Source organism: Astatotilapia calliptera, chromosome 22, assembly GCF_964374335.1.
Source record: "Astatotilapia calliptera chromosome 22, fAstCal68.1, whole genome shotgun sequence".
Classification (NCBI taxonomy): Eukaryota; Metazoa; Chordata; class Actinopteri; order Cichliformes; family Cichlidae; genus Astatotilapia; species Astatotilapia calliptera.
Window position 1 is genome coordinate 35,745,228 of NC_137442.1, and position 20,624 is coordinate 35,765,851.

Below are 20,624 nucleotides of genomic sequence, written 5' to 3' on the forward strand. Positions count from 1 at the left end.
AGCTTCCAGGCACAGCTGGAATTGATCATTGCTCCAAAAACACCTCCTATCTTTCCTAACCTCTTACCCAAATTCTGATGGGTAGGAAAATCGATAAGGGCTTAGGAAAGAGAAGAGCGGAGCACTGAGAATTGGAACTACCTTACACTTGTCTCCTTAACAATGTGATGCTGGATATCCGCCTTGTTGAAATTACAATGTGCAGAAGATGGACCACAAAACTCACATCTGACTTCGCCACATGTTTGAACCTTGTTGTTCTACAAAGGTCATATAAACACAGGCCGGCCTGTGAAAAAATAAGGTTGGAATTTTAAAGGAACAATTAGGTCAAGATTTACCGAGGCACCCAAAAACCTTCTTTAAGCAGTAAAAAGCTACCTCGCTTTAAAGAGGCTCAGTGTCACAACTAGTATTTTTGGAGTATTTTTGCTGCTGGCCTCATGGTACCTGTATTTGTAAGAGTTTCACTTTCAGGAGGAGACTATATAAATGAGTCAATGAGAAATGCAATGTCTGTGGCACACAATTTACTGTGCTGTTTGCTTTTACATACATGCCGTATGCCTACTATGGTTGTGAAAGTTGCTACTAGAAGAGTTTATGAATGCATAATCAGCACTGGATGGTTCAAACTGTTATCACAGAGCCAAAACTGTATGACTTAGAGCCTGTGCCTAGAGGTGAGCCACAACTATCATTCTTCAATAACGCCGGTATTTTCATCAAACAGTAGCAACGAACTGAAACAAGCTGCCTTTTTCTCAGCAGGGAACACACCGTGAGTGACGTCCCTCTGCTGAATCTGTAACAAATAAAAGTGTTAAATGTTGCAATGTGCTATTTAAAAAGAGTGAAACGTGGATCTGCTCAGTAACACAGGAACTGGAACAGCTTGTGATCTCTTATAGGAAATAAATAATGCATTTGTCCAGATCAGCTGTCCTACACAGATTTCAGGTTTATAGTCTCTGGTTAAATCCTAATCCTTCGAACCCTTCACATAAAGAAATTACAGCACATTGTTATTGTATTATTCTGCGATTGTGACATCACAATCATTTGTATTCAATTCAATTCAATTTTATTTATACAGCGTTCGATACTGTCGACCATAATATCCTATTAGAGCGATTAGAACATGCTGTAGGTATTACAGGTACTGCACTGCAGTGGTTTGTATCATATCTATCTAATAGACTCCAGTTTGTGCATGTAAATGGAGAGTCCTCTTCACACACTGAGGTTAACTATGGAGTTCTACAGGGTTCAGTGCTAGGACCAATTCTGTTTACATTATACATGCTTCCCTTAGGCAGCATCATTAGAAGACATAGCATACATTTACACTGCTATGCAGATGACACCCAGCTCTATCTGTCCATGAAGCCAGATAACACACACCAATGAGTTAAACTGCAGGAATGTCTTAAAGACATAAAGACCTGGATGGTCGCTAACTTTCTGCTTCTTAATTCAGATCAAACTGAGGTTATTGTACTCGGCCCTGAAAACCTTAGAAATATGGTATCTAAGCAGATTCTTACTCTGGATGGCATTACCTTGGCCTCCAGTAACACTGTGAGGAACCTTGGAGTCATTTTTGACCAGGACATGTCCTTCAATGCACATATTAAACAAATATGTAAGACTGCTTTCTTCCATTTGCGCAACATCTCTAAAGTTAGAAATATCCTGTCTCAGAGTGACGCTGAAAAACTAGTTCATGCATTTATTACTTCCAGGCTGGACGACTGTAATTCATTATTATCAGGAAGTCCTCTATACTCCCTGAAAAGCCTTCAGCTAATCCAAAATGCTGCAGCAAGAGTCCTGACAGGGACTAGAAAGAGAGAGCAGATTTCTCCTGTTTTGGCTTCCTGTTAAATCCAGAATTCAAAATCCTGCTCCTCACATACAAGGTCTTAAATAATCAGGCCCCATCTTATCTTAATGACCTTGTAGTACCATATCACCCTATTAGAGCACTTCGCTCTCGCTCTGCAGGCCTACTTGTTGTTCCTAGAGTATTTAAAAGTAGAATGGGAGGCAGAGCCTTCAGTTTTCAGGCCCCTCTTCTGTGGAACCAGCTTCCAGTTTGGATTCAGGAGACAGACACTATCTCTACTTTCAAGATTAGGCTTCAAACTTTCCTTTTTGCTAAAGCATATAGTTAGGGCTGGACCAGGTGACCCTGGATCCTCCCTTAGTTATGCTGCAATAGGTGTAGGCTGCCGGGGATTCCCATGTAAGAAAGAGTATTTCTTCTTCACTCACCTTTTTCACATTGTGTTTATACAGCTCTCTGCATGTAATCATTACATATTATTAATGTCTGTCTCTCCTATATAGTTTCTTCTTTTTCCTCCCTCTCCTCATGACTGCCCCATACCTAGGTCTGGTTCTGCCAAGGTTCCATTTAAAGGGAGTTTTTCCTTCCCATTGTTGCCAAGCGCTTGCTCAAAGGGGATGTTTGTTGGGGTTTCCTCTCTTTTATTGTAGGTTCTTTATCTTACAATATAAAGCACCTCGCTATGATTCAGGTTCACAAACCAGAACACAATTTGTCCTACATTAAAGGAAATGCCAGTGCTCTATGTTTAGTGCTTGCTTCAGCTGCCTCAGCCCTACAAAAGTATTCAGAAGAATTTTCCACATTAGGAAATGAGAAGTATCTCCTGGACAGGGACACAGTGCCTATATTCTGCATATGATTTAATACAGAAACTGCAGTATTGTGTATAGGGTATACTCATCCTAGCATGCATCATATTTTTATATATAGACTGCAATAATAATAGGGTTTAATACATTTTTATATTTCTTTATCAATATTCATATTTTTGAATTTGTATCTCATATTTTTATTCTCTTTTTTCCCCATTTATAATTTACATATTTGTTTTGCACATTGTGAGACAGGAGATGATATGGTAGTATTGACAATAAAGCTGATCTTGGCTATACATTGTTGGCATCGAACAATGCCTCGTATATTAAGAAAATTATGATTGGCTGAGATGTATCCAAGTCTTTTCCACCTTGACAAAAGACGCATCAATGTTAGGCCAGTACAAAAGAAAGCATTGTCCAATCACTAAATAATAACGTTGCTTCTTCAAAATAAAAGCACCCACCAGAATGTCGAGACAGGCAGCTTTCAGTAGTGTGATCTGGTCTGCAATGGTCAGCCCCGTGAAGCCAGGCACTCGTTTGGCAAACTCCACAATCTTGATAATGCACTTAGTGGCCAGCTCGCTGAACTTGTCCCACAGTCCTAGGTCCAACCTCACACGGTGGTCTGCACTCGAGTTCTGCATCACACATATATACGCATACACAGAGAGCAGTGTCAGGCCAAGAGACAGCTACTGTCGTCATTGCTGCTAATGATCTCTTCACTCTGCTCCACATGTCTCAGACGTGCATATAGAATATATTCACCATAAAACCCAAGCTCTCAAAAACACAAAGATTGTTGTTGTGAATATGCTGTACTGAGCCTGGTGGCTAGGCCCTGCGATAATGAGCCTAACAGTGTCAGAGGGATGCTTTGGCAATGACGGGATGCAGCAATGGAGCAGTGACAGATAGTGCAGAGCAGTTTGAAGCCAGGGTATCATTAATACAGCTATATGGTGCAGAATCTATCCAAAGATGACAGGGAGGCAAGGATGGTTGGAATCCATAGAGCAATAAAAACAGGAAAGAGTAAAAGTGATTCAGGGGAGGAAAGAAAGAAAAGTAATGGCAAATGAAGGGCTAAAGTCGGGAACTGTAAGAGGGAAAGGCAATCCTGAGATAATGTCTCATGGACCAGTGCGTTAAAGTGAGAATCATTACAACAGATTGTTGATTTGTGGAATTTAACTTCAAATCATAACATAGTCTGTGACTTTCACCTCTGCTGTGATTTGTTCTGATTATTTCTTGAGTTATTGGCCAAGATGAATCCTAGACTCATTGTTTTTCTATTTTTCTTTAATTATTTTATGATTTTATTTTTTCTTGTTCAGTAGCAGAACTCTGTTTAGGGCTTAAATGCAGTCAAGTCAGGTTTAATATTTGAGATGAAAATGTGAACGAGTGATTGTCTCTCAGAGATCATGTGTGTTTGTTAAATATCATGACAGAGAATGTTTATTCACATAACGTCCACTATCAGATTTTGATCCACTGTGTAATATACAAACCCACATAGCAGACAGGTCTGGCCTGGATCCGGCATCAAGCTGGCACTTCTGACTGACCGGTGTCATGGCAGGGTGTCTGTCAACCAGATGTGGGCCAGGTCTGGCAATGATGGCACTATTTATGTTCCTATTTTAGTTAGAAGACCCAAATGCCATGTTGCAGTACTATACTGCTATGGTGGCCAACGTTTCAAATGCAGGTTTGACAGGTTTGTGAGTGTACACTTTATCCAAAACCTAGTGACAGTTTATTCATGTTTACCACCAGGTGGCTGAAGCTCAGAAGGTAGAGCAGGTCACCTACTGATCGGAAGGTTAGTGGTTCGATCCCTGGCTCCTCCAGTCTGCATGTCAAGAGTGTCAATGTAGTTAGGAAGCACTCAGTTTAGAGAAAGTGTGTGAATGTGGTGTGCTGTATAGAGCACTTTTAGTAATCCGGGAGAGCAGAAAAACACTATATAAGAATCAGTCCATTCACTGTGTGAACAGAGATTTGTCATGTTACTTTTGTACTATTGTGTTCCAGCACATGTTGTTATTACATGGCTTGATTAAGGTACACATTAGGCTGACATCTGGGGCCAGAGCTGAAACTGTTCTGGGCCAGCACAGGGCCACCATTGTGTCTGCAACAGGCTTGTGCTGGCCCATGTATGGGCCACCTCTGGCAAACCAGGTCTGGGCCACCAAAGGGCCATTGTTCTTTGCGGTATGTGGGCCATGTGTAAGCACATTGTGTGGGCCAGATCCGGACCATACCAATTTGCTATGTTGGAAAATGTTATTCGCCAGTATGACAGTCAACCCAAATACACTGCCAGTGCAGTAAAAGGACACCTGGATAGAAAACACACACAATGAAACACTATGAGGAGTTGTGCCCCAGACCTTAACATTACTGAAGCAGTGTGAGATTACTGTGACAGAGAAAGGACAAAAGACAGTGAGCATCGAAAGAAGAGCTCTGGATTGTCCTTTAAGAACGGTCCTTGAAGAACTATGCCTGAATAATAATGACTAAAGAAAGAGAGTTCAGTCTGTGTTAAAGAATGAGGGTTTTTTTTACAGACTGGTTACATAATTCCCATTTCAGCAAAATGGAAAAAGAAATGAAAGGCAACTAAAGACCTTTGCACAGATTGTACCTGAGCAGGTGGCATTGAATGGAAGATGATTGAATGTACACTCAACAAAAATATAAACGCAACACCTTTGTTACTGCTCCCATTCCCCATGGGATGGACGTAGAGACCTAAAATTCATTCCAGATACACAATATAACTATCCCTCCCAAAAAGTGGTCACAAATCAGTCCAAATGTGTGGTAGTGGGCACATCTGCTATATTGAGATAATCCATCCCACCTCACAGGTGTGCCACATCAGGATGCTGATCTGACATCATGACACAGGTGTACCTCAGACTGCCCACAACAAAAGGCCACCCTGGAATGTGCAGTTTTGTCTCACAGCAAAATGCCACAGATGCCACAAGCAATGAGGGAGCGTGCAATTGGCATGCTGACAGCAGGAATGTCAACCAGATCTGTCGCCCGTGCACTGAATGTTCATTTCTCAACCATAAGCCGTCTCCACAGGCGTTTCAGAGAATATGGCAGCACATCCAACCGGCCTCACAACCGCAGACCTCGTGTAACCACACCAGCCCAGGACCTCCACATCCAGCAGGTTCACCTCCAAGATCGTCTGAGACCAGCCACCCAGACAGCTGCTGGAACAATTGGTTTGCACAACCAAACAATTTCTGCACAAACTGTCAGAAACCGTCTCAGGGACGCTCAACTGCATGCCCGTCGTCCTCATCGGGGTCTTGACCTGACTCCAGCTCGTCGCCGTAACAGACTTGTGTGGGCAAATGCTCACATTCGATGGCGTCTGGCACGTTGGAGAGGTGTGCGCTTCACGGATGAATCATGGTTCACATTGTTCAGGGCAGATGGCAGCTGAGAATGTCCCAGTTCTTGCATGGCCAGCATACTCACCGGACATGTCACCCATTGAGCATGTTCGGGATGTGCTTGACCGGCGTATACGACAGCGTGTACCAGTTCCCACGAATATCCAACAACCTCGCACAGCCATTGAAGTGGAGTGGACCAACATTCCACAGGCCACAATTGACAATCTGATAGACTCCATGCGACGATGTGTTGCACTGCATGAGGCAAATGGTGGTCACACCAGATACTGACCGGTTCTGGGTCCCCAGACCCCCAATAGCGCAAAAAACTGCACATTCCAGGGTGGCCTTTTGTTGTGGGCAGTCTGAGGTACACCTGTGCACTACTCATGATGTCAGATCAGCATCCTGATGTGGCACACCTGTGAGGTTGGATGGTTTATCTCAATATAGCAGATGTGCCCACTACCACACATTTGGACTGATTTGTGACCACTGTTTGGGAGGGATGGTTATATTGTGTATCTGGAATGAATTTTAGGTCTCTACGTCCATCCCATGGGGAATGGGAGCAGTAACACAGGTGTTGCGTTTATATTTTTGTTGAGTGTAAATCATGAATGGCTGTTGATTGGTTTCAGAATTTTTGGATCACAACTTTTACATGGATAGGCAAACTGTGTGGCAAACCAATCAGGCGAGGAGCAGACCAGAAAACAGAAGACATACAAATGGAAACGGCAGGATACCAGCAAAGTGTGAACTGGTTGGCAGACTGAAAGCAAAGTGATGCAACCTGGAGCAGTAATCGCAAATGACGGGCGCTGAAACAAAGAGCGAAAGCAAAAATAACAAGGAAAAACAACGTGCATGATTATAAAACAATCATGAAGCCAGGCACTCGTTCGTCAAACTCCACAATCTTGATAATGCACTTCGTGGCCACCTCGCTGAACTTGTCCCACAGACCGAGGTCCAGCCTCACAACAACATGCATATTAATCAAACAATCATACTATGAGGACTGGTGTAAATGGTATGGGATTGTGGCAATGTCACTGTTTGCCCGTGAAGGAACTAACGTGGTGATCATTAATGGGCCACAAGCCATTATACTTTCCACGTCTGCAAGTCCAGCAGGGTACCCACCATAAGACAGGCGTGCAGACATCCACATAGAGCCTCGTCTGTTTTCTTTGCATTCTGTTTGCTTGTTTTCTGTTGTAAATTCATCCATGGAGAATTTAAATCTCAACGCACCAATACGCATGCGCTCCAGCTGGTAGACTTCAAAGAAGTATAACAGTATCGACTAGTAGGCTGTACTAGGAAACACTAACTGACAGCAAAAATGGGACATGGGAGTTTGACAGTCAAGAAAGAATGAGTGGCTATCCATCTATCTGGATTTTTGCTTCACACAACAGCTCGCACAACTGTGTTAAAAATGACACGTTAAAGATGTCTGTGTAGTTGCCCTGGCCTACAGAAGCACTGTGATGTGGCAGGAGTGCACACAGTGTGACTCACAGACCTCAGGAGATATGGACACAAAGCCTTTGTGTTACTGTAATTGACTGTTGCTGTTCCAATCACAAATGCAACTGCTCAGAGATGCTGACAGAGGGCTTTGTCTCACCAAGCAAACTCCTTGGACAATTAGCTTGTTTATTCTCCATAAATAACTATTATAAAGTCAAGAGCAGAAAGCATCTGAGTTCACATTAGATTTACAGACTAACCAGAGAGACTCATTATTGTGTATTTTTCATGTCAGTGACAGAGGTGATATTTAAAATGTTTGTTTGAAAAATAAAACCTACTTTCAGGTTTTGTTGTGCTCGAAGAAGGAAAAATGAACATTATATTACGTATGATAATATATTTAACAACAGCAACCTACAGTACAATAGAAGAATACTATTGAACTAGACAGTCACCAGGTTAAACCATGCGATGAACTGCTCGGGGTGCACACCATAACTTCATGAATTTTAGGTACCTTCTTTATTACCAATCCAATGCACACATATACACGAAGCAACATTCAAATCAGTTCAGAGCTTTTATGTAACGTGCTGTTTCTGGGTTTTTGGTTGATACTCTGTCTCTCGCTGTTAAAATTAAACTACTGTAAAAATAGAGACTGCTCATTTCTTTGTAAGTGAGCAAACAAATTTATCAGGGATCGAATAATTATTTCTCCTTCTGTATCTACCAAGAATAGCAGGAAATGAACTAAACAGAGAAATGTGCAGTCACTTGCTTAACTTCCTCTTTTGGGGATGTCTATAAAGAGCCCATAGACGAGCTGGAGTGATACTCGACTGGTCTTTCACCTAATGAAGACCCACTTCAGTGGCGAAAGGTGAGCAGTTGCTGCTTCGTGCGGCGACTATGGCAGATGTAGTGCTTCCCACGGTTACGTCAGCTTGGGATCTCTCCATCCCTGCTACATCTGTTCCAGCTGAAAGATTTTACTTCTGCTGCTGGACTTATTTGAAATAAACTGAGATCTCATCATTCATGTTGACATTTTGACCTGAACAAAAATGTTACTTCAGCTGAGGGAGTACACACATAAAACAAACAAACATACAAAAACCCTCTTAATCTAAGCCTGGTTGTTTTTAATGGGTTTTCTGTTGTTACTCATTTTGAGGGATGATGATTCATGGTTGTGTTGCTGTTAGATTTAGTGCACTGTGACACACTATTAGTCGCAGTTGATTTGTTTTTCAAGTTTTACGTGAACATCGTTTGCAGTACTGCATTTTCACAAAGCACATGAAAGTCAGCTTATTTTATTTTTCCGCCTTGTGTTCGTTGTCTTTTTGTGTAATGTTCATAATGTGCGAATTGATGTGGCCCACAGTTAAGCGGCTTTTAAAGTGTGACATTTTATTAAAGAACGCGATTAATGGTTTGAAATGCTGTTGTTCAGGGCTTTTTGGAGATTGTCCATGACAGAAATAAGTCTACCTACCTGTTTGCCAACACCCCACCTTCATCTTTATTGACAGTTAACTATGTCACACACTGTTCAGTCTTTTAATTCAGTTGATTTTTTAACTAATATTTTTATGTGTTTTTAGCTGATTTAGTTTCAGTGTTACTTGGTCCTCGCTGTCACCGCACACACTCATGTAAGGAATATTTTGCTGAACATTAAACAGAAATGAAGAAAGTATTTAAAGTGAGCTCCTGCAGTAATATTAATCCATTTGACGCTGTTGGAGGACATTTTTGTACAGAATAATAATTCTTAGTTTTGATGTTTTATGCACATTTCAAATAGTAGACTTTTATGTGTACTGTGGTCTTTTCATGATGTTTTCTTGCTTCTTTTCCTAAGGGAATATTTTTCAAAATGACTCCACCATTGGTCATACTCATGTAATAATAACAACAGATATGTATTTAACTACATTGGCATTTATATTTTACAATCTTAAGCCAGCAAGGAATGCAGAAACATGTCTGCATGCTACATGTCCATGTATTGTGCAGACAAAGATCAGATTGTATAAATTAATCTGATGTTGTTTATCTTGTTAAATTGTTAAATAGTGATAGTTTTTGTTTGTCTGTTTATGGGGGCCCACAGATTAACTGAAGAACAGTGGGTGGAAGGGTAAGGGTGGTTAAAACCGAGCTCGATCCCAGGATGCCATTTTTGGACAGGTCACAATAATTTACGCTGGCCTTGTAGTTGCAGAAGTTAATGGTTTTAATATTACCGCTTCTCTTATTCAAATGATTACTGTCATAATAAGAGAGAAACTGCCAAGAAGGTGTATCCTCTGGACAGGAGAAAGACCGCAGAATTCATGGTTCCATCGACCACAGCAAGTCTTTCAGGTCCTGAAGCAGCAAAACAGCCCCAGACCATCACACTACCACCAACATATTTTACTGTTGGTTCGATGTTCCCTTTGCTGTGTTAGCTTAATGCCAGATTTAATGGAACTCAAACCTTCCAAAGAGTTCGGCTTTTGTCTCTTCAGAATATTTTCCCAAATGTCTTCAGCATTGTCTCGATGTTTTGGGCAAATGTGAGACGAGCCTTTGTGTTCTTTACTTTTCCAGCAAGTGTTTTCTCGTTGAACATAGATGCCATTTTTGCCCAGCCTCTTTCTTGTGGTTGAATTATGAACTCCGACCTTAACTGAGACATGTGAAGCCTGTGGTTCCTTAATGTTGTTCTCAGTTCTTTTTTTGACCTCCTGGATGAGTCTCAGTTGCTCTTGGAGTCATTTTGGTAGGCCAGCTTCTCCTGGAAAATATTCACCACTGTTCCAAGGTTTCTGTGCATAATGGCTCTCACCATGATTCACTGGACTCCCAAAACCTTAGAAATGGCTTTGTAACCCTCTTCAGACTGATGATTGCCAGTGACTCATGTGTTTCCTTCGATCTTAGCAATATTTGTTGCTCTTGAGATCTTTTAGCTTGCATCAGGGAGGTTCTATTTAGGTGATTTCTTGACTCAACAGGTCTGCCAGTAATCGGGCCTGAGTGTGTTTAGTGAAACTGAACACAGCTTTCCAAAAAATGTGGTTAATCACAGTTAATTCATGATTTAACAAGAGGGGCAATGACTTTTCACACAGGATTAGGCAGGGTTGGATAACCTTTCTCCCTTAAATAATGAAATCATCATTTGAAAAACACATCTATTTACTCTGGTTATCTTTGTCTAATATTACAGTTTGTTTGATGATCTGAAACATGTAAGTTTGATATATAGTGATTAGGGGTGGGCTTTGATGATTGATTTATCGATTAAAATCGATTCTAGCTTGGATAATGTAAAGTTGATTCATTAAAATCCTGAATCGACTTTTAAATCGCCAGAGCCTCAGGTTAAACCTCACAACATTTCAACAACCACCAAACTGCTAAACAGTAAATGAGAGCAGGAACACAGATTCTGCACAGAGACACAAACACAAAGCTCGGACCGCCGACGGATCAGGATCAGTGAGATGTGACTTTCTCACCCGACAGCACGGACACGGTCGGGGCTGAAAGCTGACAGCTGCTGATTCTGATGTTTCGGCAGGTCCGCGCTTTGTGTTTACGTCCTTTTTGCGCTGATTCTAAAACTGTTAGTTTGATCTCTCTCCAAACAATATTGACTGAACCAGCAGCAAAAGAAGATCCAAACTACGCTTCACATAAACATCGTCATGAATTCCCTCTGACTTTTCCTGTTTTGCTTCCACCACACTTCATGCACAGCTCTCTCTCTCTCTCTCTCTCTCTCTCTGTACTTCAAGAACAGTTTCCTGTCTAAAAATCTGTTTTCTGCATTATTCGCTTGCTTGCTATCACAAGTCTGCCGTTGTTTACAGCGCTGTCGGCCGCTGTTTTTTCCTTTTACTTACTTCCGAAAAAGAAAACCTCATTTCTGCTGTTCAATACTGAACAAATTTAAACTTTTTAATTATGCAAAATTGCAAAACACTCAGCTGTGTCTCTCATTAAACCTCTGTAACTTTGCTCTGCATTACTCCAGCAGCATCAGGTAATGTTCATAAGTTGATTAAAGGTTTTCTTTCGTTTTTGATCTACTGCAGAATATTTTTATAAATCCCCGGCCAGGAAAATCACCTCCATGTTTTTCTGTGTTTTATCCTCAGTTACTTTGACACAAAGGCTGTGATGCTCACACTTTTGATAAAAGCTCACAAGTGTCAGCTTTCTTTTTATAGATATAAAAATATGGGAATGTACTGATGCATGATCTGATTTATAATATTTCTGACTGAGGCAAAATTTCCCCGATTCGAATCGAATCTTGGATTGAATCGATTCGGGACCTTGTGAATTGGAATCAAATCGATTCTAGAAATCAGCGACGATACCCAGCCCTACTTGTGATATATAATTTATATATGTATAGTGAGTTGTATGTAAGGCAAGACACCAAGGAAGGAGCAAAGGACATGTAGGCAGAGAGATCAGGCTGGAAAGGATGTGCAGCAGGTTAGAGTGATTGAGGACAAATGAAAATGTGCTACCAATTAGAGAAAATCTACTGAGAAGATGATTCAATTCAATTTTATTCAATTTTATTTATACAGCGCCAAATCACAACAACAGTCGTCTCAAGGTGCTTTATATTGTAAGGTACACCCTACAATAATACATACAGAGAAAACCTGATGAAAGGCTGAAGATCTGATGAATGAGAGCAAGAGGAGGACAAATAGAAAACAGTTAGTGAATCAGGAACTGCAGGGGATTAGTGAGGAGGAAGTGAGAGCAGCTCTCATAAGGAAGAGTGGAGTTCGGTTTAAGACGGCACAGACAACCAGAGGAATCTGGCTTTACAGCACATTCATTCGTCTGAGGTTGTATGAGAGGCAGTTAGCACAGATGCTGGACACCATCACAAGCAAGAAATCTATTCACAAGCCAATAAAGAGAGAGAGAGTCAGATAAATGGAGAGAGAGACCATTAAATATGATCTGGGGTTAAGTGAGCAGCACATTAGGGCTGTGCTTAAATCACAGACAATGAGCTCTAGTCCACACAACAGCATTACAGACACATAAAACTGACTGACATCCAGATTCATAGGGACGGAGGATGTGACGGTGCAACACACACGTGTGTGCATTTGCTCAGTGCACGTTGGGCTGATGGCCGATATTAAAACAACTTATCTTGCTCTTCCTTCTGGGTGTAAAGGGAAAGGCTAGAATAAGGGGAACTTGAGAGGACGGGAGAATAACACCCCCACCACACACACACACACACACACACACACACACACACACACACACACACACACACACACACGCACAGTTAATTACACCAGTCCCATAATTCAATAGGACCAAACAAGACAGTTGCTGGGGAATTCTGATTTAATTTACCAACATTTATCCAAAGACAGTTGCAACATTACAAAATACACTAGTAGTGTGAAAAACTGTACATCAGAAAAACTCATGTGCAGATGCAGAGATGGAAAAGGCAGTAAAAGCAGCCACCACATGTGAAGGATTGTGATAGCACGCAAAACTCTAAGGTGGCAAATATCATCAAGCTGAGCACTGTATTGCAGTGGCATATACCACCACCATCAGTGCCTGGAGCCAGTGTGGCTCAGTGCTTTATTTTGTCTTTGAAACTGCCAGGCTCATTTTTCATTACCATCACTGTCAATGAAGCATTATTCATTGTTGAGCTAAGCCCTCTCAATTGCACAGCTATCTCAGCTAACCCAGCAATGAACTCCTAAATAACTGCAGACCAGGATTTGAATATTTCACCACATAATTGGTGCTTTAACATAATCTAGGGGAGCGGGAGCTGGTCTACTTTTCAGACAAGCACGAATCAAAAGGCGCATCAGGATCCAATCGATTGTAATAATGAGGGATTTCTCGCAATCTATAAACAAGTATAATTAGCACAAACCACACTAACCACTCCAACAAACAGCAAGCGCTGCTTACACTGAGACAACAGAATCAGTATACAACTGCATACATTGGAGCAAAATTGCTGTACTATAAGCTGGTTTGTTCCCCTTTAAGATCTCATATCCAACCCAGAGGTTTATTATCACTTCCCCAAAAAGAGAGGCATATTATAACTGCCAGTGGATTTAAAAAAAATACTCACTTATGAAATCTGATGTGATGACTAAAACTAGTACTACCACTAGTTCATTAAACATACACCCCAATCTCCTGCCACCAAACGCTCTCTGTTAGGTTAAAAACAAACACAATCAAGTCAATATTGTCTCAACATGCTATGAATGTATCAGCTGTAATGCAGCTCCTACTGTTTGCCTGTGAAAGCATCACAGAATTTAGCTGACGTCAAGTAGGAGATGGTACTTTGGAGAGTTTCTAAACATTTCTATCACCTCTTACTTTTTTGCCATGTCACACTGAGTGCAGAACCTTCCCTCAGTGGGAAAGCTCATCTGCTTTCAGACTGGACAAACCAGGTCCTGATGTTTCTGATTGACAAGGCCCTTTGTGGATTAGCAGTCTCCAACTATCTGGCATTTCATTGCTTTTTAGTTTGGCATTTAAATAACTTTAAATAACTCTCGGCCTTGATGTCTACTGGCAGATGACAGAAGGGGGAGAAAGGCCTTGCGAGCACCCAGCTTAACTCAGTGCACAAATCTGTGGTTTAATTTACCCGAGGATAAAAGGACACAAGTTGGGTTTACGACATTTATTCCACTTTTCAGACATGTCAAAAACTGGAGGTTGGAGTGAGCCCCAGCCAGACGGATGGGCAGCTGCTGGTCTGCAAAAATCTCCCTGATGAGGATTTGCTTTTGACAATGGCTAAGTCTTCCAGTATTTACAGCTTTTGTTTAGTTTCTCCAATCTGTTGCATTCTATAAAAACTGCTGTAAACAAACACTATTACCATCGAACTCTGAGGCTAAAATCACGATGTGGTTGCTGCACTTTTATTCTACTCGTCACAATTTATATCGAATATATGGCTGCTGAGAGGGGAACAACAATTGTCACTGAGGTTCTGTGAGGACTATCAGAGGCATACATCTGAGGTCTCAAGTTGCATTACAGGGAGATTTAGAGTACAGTACAAAAGTATGATAATGAGCTCCTTCTGTTTGTCCTTCTCTTACCTCTTTTCACTCGCCATGTATTATTGTAGGGTATTTACAAAGTGCCCCGAGGCAACTGTTTTTTGTGATTTGGTGCTTTATAAATAAAATGCACTTAAATTTGAATTGTACTGGTGCAGTAGCTGGATCAAACCACAGAAACACATTGCCATACAGGGATATGGCCATACAGGGGCATAAAGTCAAAGTAACAATGTAACATTTACTGCATAAAAAAATAATACAACTAAATGCTCGTTGCAGAATGACGTTGTTCAGGCACCTTGTTAAATCATACTTACCGTCGTGTACTTGCCAAGCTGGCAGAGGGAGGGGAACGTTTCTTGATGAGCCCTACGGATCTTTTCAATGATTGTCTCCAGCTCAGTTGTCAGCTCGTAGCTCTCTGCCAGATCCGGCTTTGGGCTCTCCTTCTTCTTCTTGTTCCGGTCATTTCTAACAGCTGGAGGAACACAAAAATTTGGATTATCCTCTAAACAAATGTAGCTCTTAGTGAAGCAAACAACATATAAGGCACCCCAACCAATCACAGCAGATGGCCCCGCCCCTCCCTGAGCCTGTTTCTGCCGGAGGTTTCTTCCTGTTAGAAGGGAGTTTTTCCTTCCCACTGTCGCCAAAGTGCTTGTTCATAGGGGGTCATATGATTGTTGGGTTTTTCTCTGTATGTATTATTGTACGATCTACTAACAATATAAAGAGCCTTGAGGCGGCTGCTGTTGTGATTTGGCGCTGTGTAAATAAAATTGAATTGAACTGAATTGAATAGAGGTAGAAATGTGTTGCTAGTAAGCATTTCTTTGATTACAGTTTAGAAATGTAGCCAGTCGTCAAATCAAACAAATCAGACCTTATATAAGGACAAAACCTTTCAGACTGTAGGCGACAGACCAGAAATGAGGTGAAAAATAAAGTAATTGTGGAAGTAACAGAAACTTCAAGGCCTCTAAGGCCACTTTAGGTTGGTTCCAAAAATGAGTCGGTCACCGTAAACCATGGTAAAATACACAACTCTAGCATATTAAAAACCACATTAACAGCCTAATACAAAAACAAGGTTTTAGATTCTAAAGATAGTGTCCCGCTTTATGAAAACTCTCAGGAGGAATAAATGGGCAAATAACTATTTGATCACTTTGTGAATTTGTAAGTCAGAAATGAACAGTCTCTAATTTAATGATTGCTTAATTTTAAGGGTGAGAGACAGAACAAAGGAACAGTAAAAGAAAAACTAAAATCCAGAAAACCCACATTAAAGAAAGGTTATAAAAGATAAAACATCTTCAAAAAGGTGTTAGGATGCCTGGGTCGTTGACCCAGGGGTTTTGAGTTTATTATATTATATTGGTTACAAGATGGCGCTGGAGTGACGGCAGCCTTTCCAAGTAGCTCTGCAACACCGCACCTTTTTTGTTAACTTTAACTTTTTTAGACTAGGCTTTTCAAACTTTTTTTCACCTTCCTCTACTTATACCTCTTAGATATAGCGATACAAGATGGATAATGCACTTTTTAAAACTTCTGGAACCAGTTCCGTCATCTATTCGAGAGCGGAGCTGCTGGCACTAAAAACAAAGGGACAGACCGGCATGCGACACAACATCCCGGCCGAGCTAAAGAGGAGCTACAGAGGCTGCAAAGCTGGAGCGAGGAGAGCGGATCACCGGAGGCGATTCAAACCATCAATCCCGACAGTGATCATGGGCAACGTGAACTCGTTACAGAATAAGATTGATGAACTGTGCGCTCTGAACAACCACAGACTATACCGTGAGTGCAGCTTGTTTATCTTCACGGAGACGTGGCTAACCGAGCTAACGCCGCAGGCTAACGTAGACCTATGCGGTTTCACATCCGTGAGAGCCGATAGGGACACGCAGGCCAGCGGAAAAAGCAGAGGTGGGGGACTCATTGTCTACGTTAACAACAGATACTGTAACCCTGGACACGTCTCCGTTAAAGTTTCGGTATGCCGTCCGGACCTGGAGCTGCTAGCTGTTAGCTTGCGGCCATATTATCTACCTCGGGAGTTCAGTCATGTGATCTGTGTGTGTGTTTACATCCCTCCGAGGGCCGACACAACAGCTGCCTGTGAGAAAATACACACAGTCACAGCAAGACTTCAGACACAAAACCCCGAGGCTTTCATTATTATATCTGGAGACTTTAACCATGCCACACTGGACTCTACTCTGGCTGCTTTTCACCAGTTTGTGAATTGTCCCACAAGGAGCAACAGGACAATTGACCTACTGTATGCTAATGTGAGAGATGCATACAGAGCCACCCCCCTCCCCCCACTAGGGAAGTCAGACCACAACCTGGTTTACCTACAGCCACAATACACACCCCTCGTCCAAAGGCAGCCTGTCACAACGCGCTCCATCCGGAGATGGACCCCAGAAAAGGAGGATGCTCTGAGGGACTGCTATGACACCACAGACTGGGATGTGCTCCTGAGCCCACATGGTGAGGACATAGAGGGGGCGACACACTGTCTGACGGACTACCTCAACTTTTGTGTGGACACAGTCGCCCCTGCTAAGACGGTACGGTGTTATCCTAATAACAAACCGTGGGTAACACAGGAAGTCAAAGCTGTCCTCAACATGAAGAAGAAGGCTTTCAGGAGCAAAGTGAAGGAGGAGATGAAAGCAGCACAGCGGGAGGTGAAATGCTGCCTGAGGGAAGCAAAGGACACCTACAGGAGGAAGGTGGAGCAGAAGTTGGAGAGGAACAATATGAGGGAGGTCTGGAATGGTGTGAAAACCATCACAGGCCACAACACCAAGAAAAGCACAGTGGGGGGGACTGTGGAGAAGGCAAACGAACTCAACAACTTCTTCAACAGGTTTGACCAGCCCACAACCCCCCCACCCTCACCCTCACCTTCACTACAGAGTCCAATCCCCACTCTCCTACCTCCCTCGCTTCCCCCCTTCCTGACACCATGACACCCCCCTCCTCCAATCCCTCTCTCAGCAGCAAGACATCTCCCCCCCTCCCCTCCTCCCAAACATCTCCCAGTGTCACAGTGGATCAGGTCAGGAGACAACTGAGGAAGCTTCGCCCCAGAAAGGCAGCAGGCCCAGACAAGGTGTGTCCTAGGATGCTAAAGGCGTGTGCTGCTGAACTTGGGGAGCCGCTACAACGAGTCTTCAACCTCAGTCTGCGACTGGGGAGAGTGCCCGCCCTATGGAAGACATTCTGCATCGTCCCGGTCCCTAAAAGGAACCGGCCCAATGAGCTGAATGACTTCCGACCGGTGGCACTGACGTCACATCTTATGAAGACTCTAGAGCGGCTCTTCCTCAACCTCCTCCGACCACAGGTACAACATGCCCAGGACCCACTACAGTTTGCATACAAGGCGGATGTCGGAGTGGAGGATGCCATCCTGTACCTCCTACACAGAGCCCACTCACACCTGGATGGGGGAAAAGGCACGGTCAGGATCCTGTTTCTTGACTTTTCCAGTGCCTTTAATACCATCCGGCCCTGTATGCTTCAGGAAAAACTGAACAGGATGGAGGTGGACCCCTGCCTGGTGGCTTGGATCTCCGACTACCTCACTGACAGACCACAGTACGTCAGGCTGAAGGACATCACGTCTGACACAGTGGTCAGCAGCACAGGAGCACCACAGGGAACTGTGCTGTCCCCTCTTCTCTTCACCCTGTACACCTCTGACTTCTGCTACAACTCTGAATTATGCCATATTCAGAAGTTTGCAGATGACACAGCCATCATGGGGTGTATCTGGGATGATCAGGAAGAGGAGTACAGAAGTCTGGTGAGGAACTTTGTCGCATGGAGTCACACAAACCACCTGCAACTCAACACCTCAAAGACTAAGGAACTGGTTGTGGACTTCGGGAGGTCCAGAGAAGGTCCACTGCCGGTTCAGATAGAGGGGGAGGAGGTAGAGGTAGTCAACAAGTACAAGTACCTCGGGCTGTGGGTGGACAATAAACTGGACTGGTCATGCAACACAGAGCACCTGTATAAAAAAGCCCAAAGCCGACTGTACTTCCTCAGGAGGCTGAGGTCTTTTAACATCTGCAGGAAGCTCCTGAGGATGTTTTACCAGTCGGTGGTTGCTGGAGTACTTTTCTATGCTGTGGTGTGCTGGGGGAGCAGCACAGCAAAGAAGGACTCATCCAGGCTGGAGAAACTGATCAGGAGGGCTAGCTCTGTGGTCGGCATGAAGCTGGACACTCTGGTGATAGTGGCAGAGAAAAGGACACTAAAGAAACTGCTGGACATTATGAACAATGCTGGGCATCCTCTGCACACGGCCATTAACAACCAGAAGAGTCTGTTCAGTGACAGGTTGCTTCTCCCCAAGACAAGAACTAACAGACTTAAAAACTCCTTTGTCCCACACGCCATCAAACTGTTTAACTCCTCTCTGGAGGGGAGAGGGAGGGGAAACAGGAGGACAAAGGAGGGGGGAACAACTAAGCTGTAGTGCCTCTGCACCTCACTGTGCAATACCTTTTGTAAATAGTCAACAGTGCAATAGACTCAATACTTGAAATGTGCAATTCATTCACTTGTATTTTTATTTTTTATTCCTATCTATTCTATTTATCCCCTTCGTATATTTTATTTATATTGTCTCTGTATTTATATGTGTGTGTGTGTGTGTGTGTGTGTGTGTGTGTGTGTGTGTGTGTGTATATATATATATATATATATATATATATATATATATATATATATATATATATATATATATATATAATATTCTGTAACTCTGAAACTTCCGTCGGTGCTGTGCTTTTTGGAAATCGAATTTCCCAGAGGAACCCACCCGAGGGATTAATAAAGTTCTATCTAATCTAATCTAATTATTTATACTTTCTAGTCTTTGGTTTGTTTGAGTTCTCTCTTATAGTTTATGTCTCTGTCTTCTCTAGCTGCTCTGTCTCCCCTGTCAGCTGTATCCCCTTGTCTAGTTCGCGTCTCTGTGTGTCCTTAGTGGCTATATCCCCGTGTCCAGTCAGTGTTTGTGTCTGCCCTGGTCCCACGTCTCTGTTCCCTCTGTTGCAGTGCATGCGAGTCTGTGTCTTTGTTCAGTCTGTGTTATGTGTTTCCTGTTTTACTTTGAAAGTCCATGTCTGATGTTAATGTGTCTGGTTTTGCTTCCCCTTGTCTCGTTAGGCCTGATTTGCCCCAGCTGTGTTTCCCTCCTGTTACTCATTCCCTGATTGCTCCCTCTGTGTATTTAAGCCCTGTGTTTCTCTGTGTCCGTGTCGTGATCTACCGTTTATTTTGCTGTGTGTTTTGTCAATCCGCCGGTGTTAGTTTATTTTTGACCTTTTTCCCCCAGTTATGTTATGTTTGAGTTCAGCATTAAAGCTGTTTTGGTTTAAGTTCTGTCTCCGGAGTCTGCACCTTGGGTCCTATTCCTGTCTGCACACAGCCACACCTAACAGAAGATCGCGACCAGTACATGGACCCAGCAGCACTCGCCCCGTCTGAAGAGCTCAGGGAGGATATAATTTCAGTGGATAAATTATGTGACCTGGGCCCTGTTTCAGGAAGCCGGTTTAGTGGAAAAACTGAGTAAGTATACCCTGAGTTAACGAAAACTCTGGGTTTTCGGTTTCACAAAGCGAGTTCAGCTGCAGCCTGAGTGAGTCACTATGACGACACACTCCGTGAAGCTAACCTGCCCCCTAGCAGGTTTACTACAACTAACCCTGACTGTCTCCGCCCCTTTGTCGGAAACCTGACAGTAGGAAGTGTCAGACATGGCGTGCCCCTTCCTTGAAGAGCCAGTAGATCGTGAAGCCCAAATTCTCCGCAGAGCTCTCCGCCGGGAGAGAGTGATCAGAGCGCGTTTGGACATTTTATCATTTCCTGATGA

At 42.9% G+C, this 20,624-nt stretch overlaps 1 protein-coding gene across 1 annotated transcript in view; it reads right to left on the reverse strand.

Annotated features, from left to right (window-relative positions):
- The window catches only part of LOC113014142 (retinoic acid receptor beta), a 45,922-nt gene that overhangs the window by 12,356 nt on the left and 12,942 nt on the right, over window positions 1-20,624 (reverse strand). The window contains exons 2-3 of the mRNA XM_026155468.2: window positions 15,034-15,194; window positions 3,138-3,314 (exon numbers count right to left, since the gene is read on the reverse strand). Coding sequence (XP_026011253.2) covers window positions 3,138-3,314; window positions 15,034-15,194 — 338 coding nt within the window. The remainder of the gene's footprint in view (window positions 1-3,137; window positions 3,315-15,033; window positions 15,195-20,624) is intronic.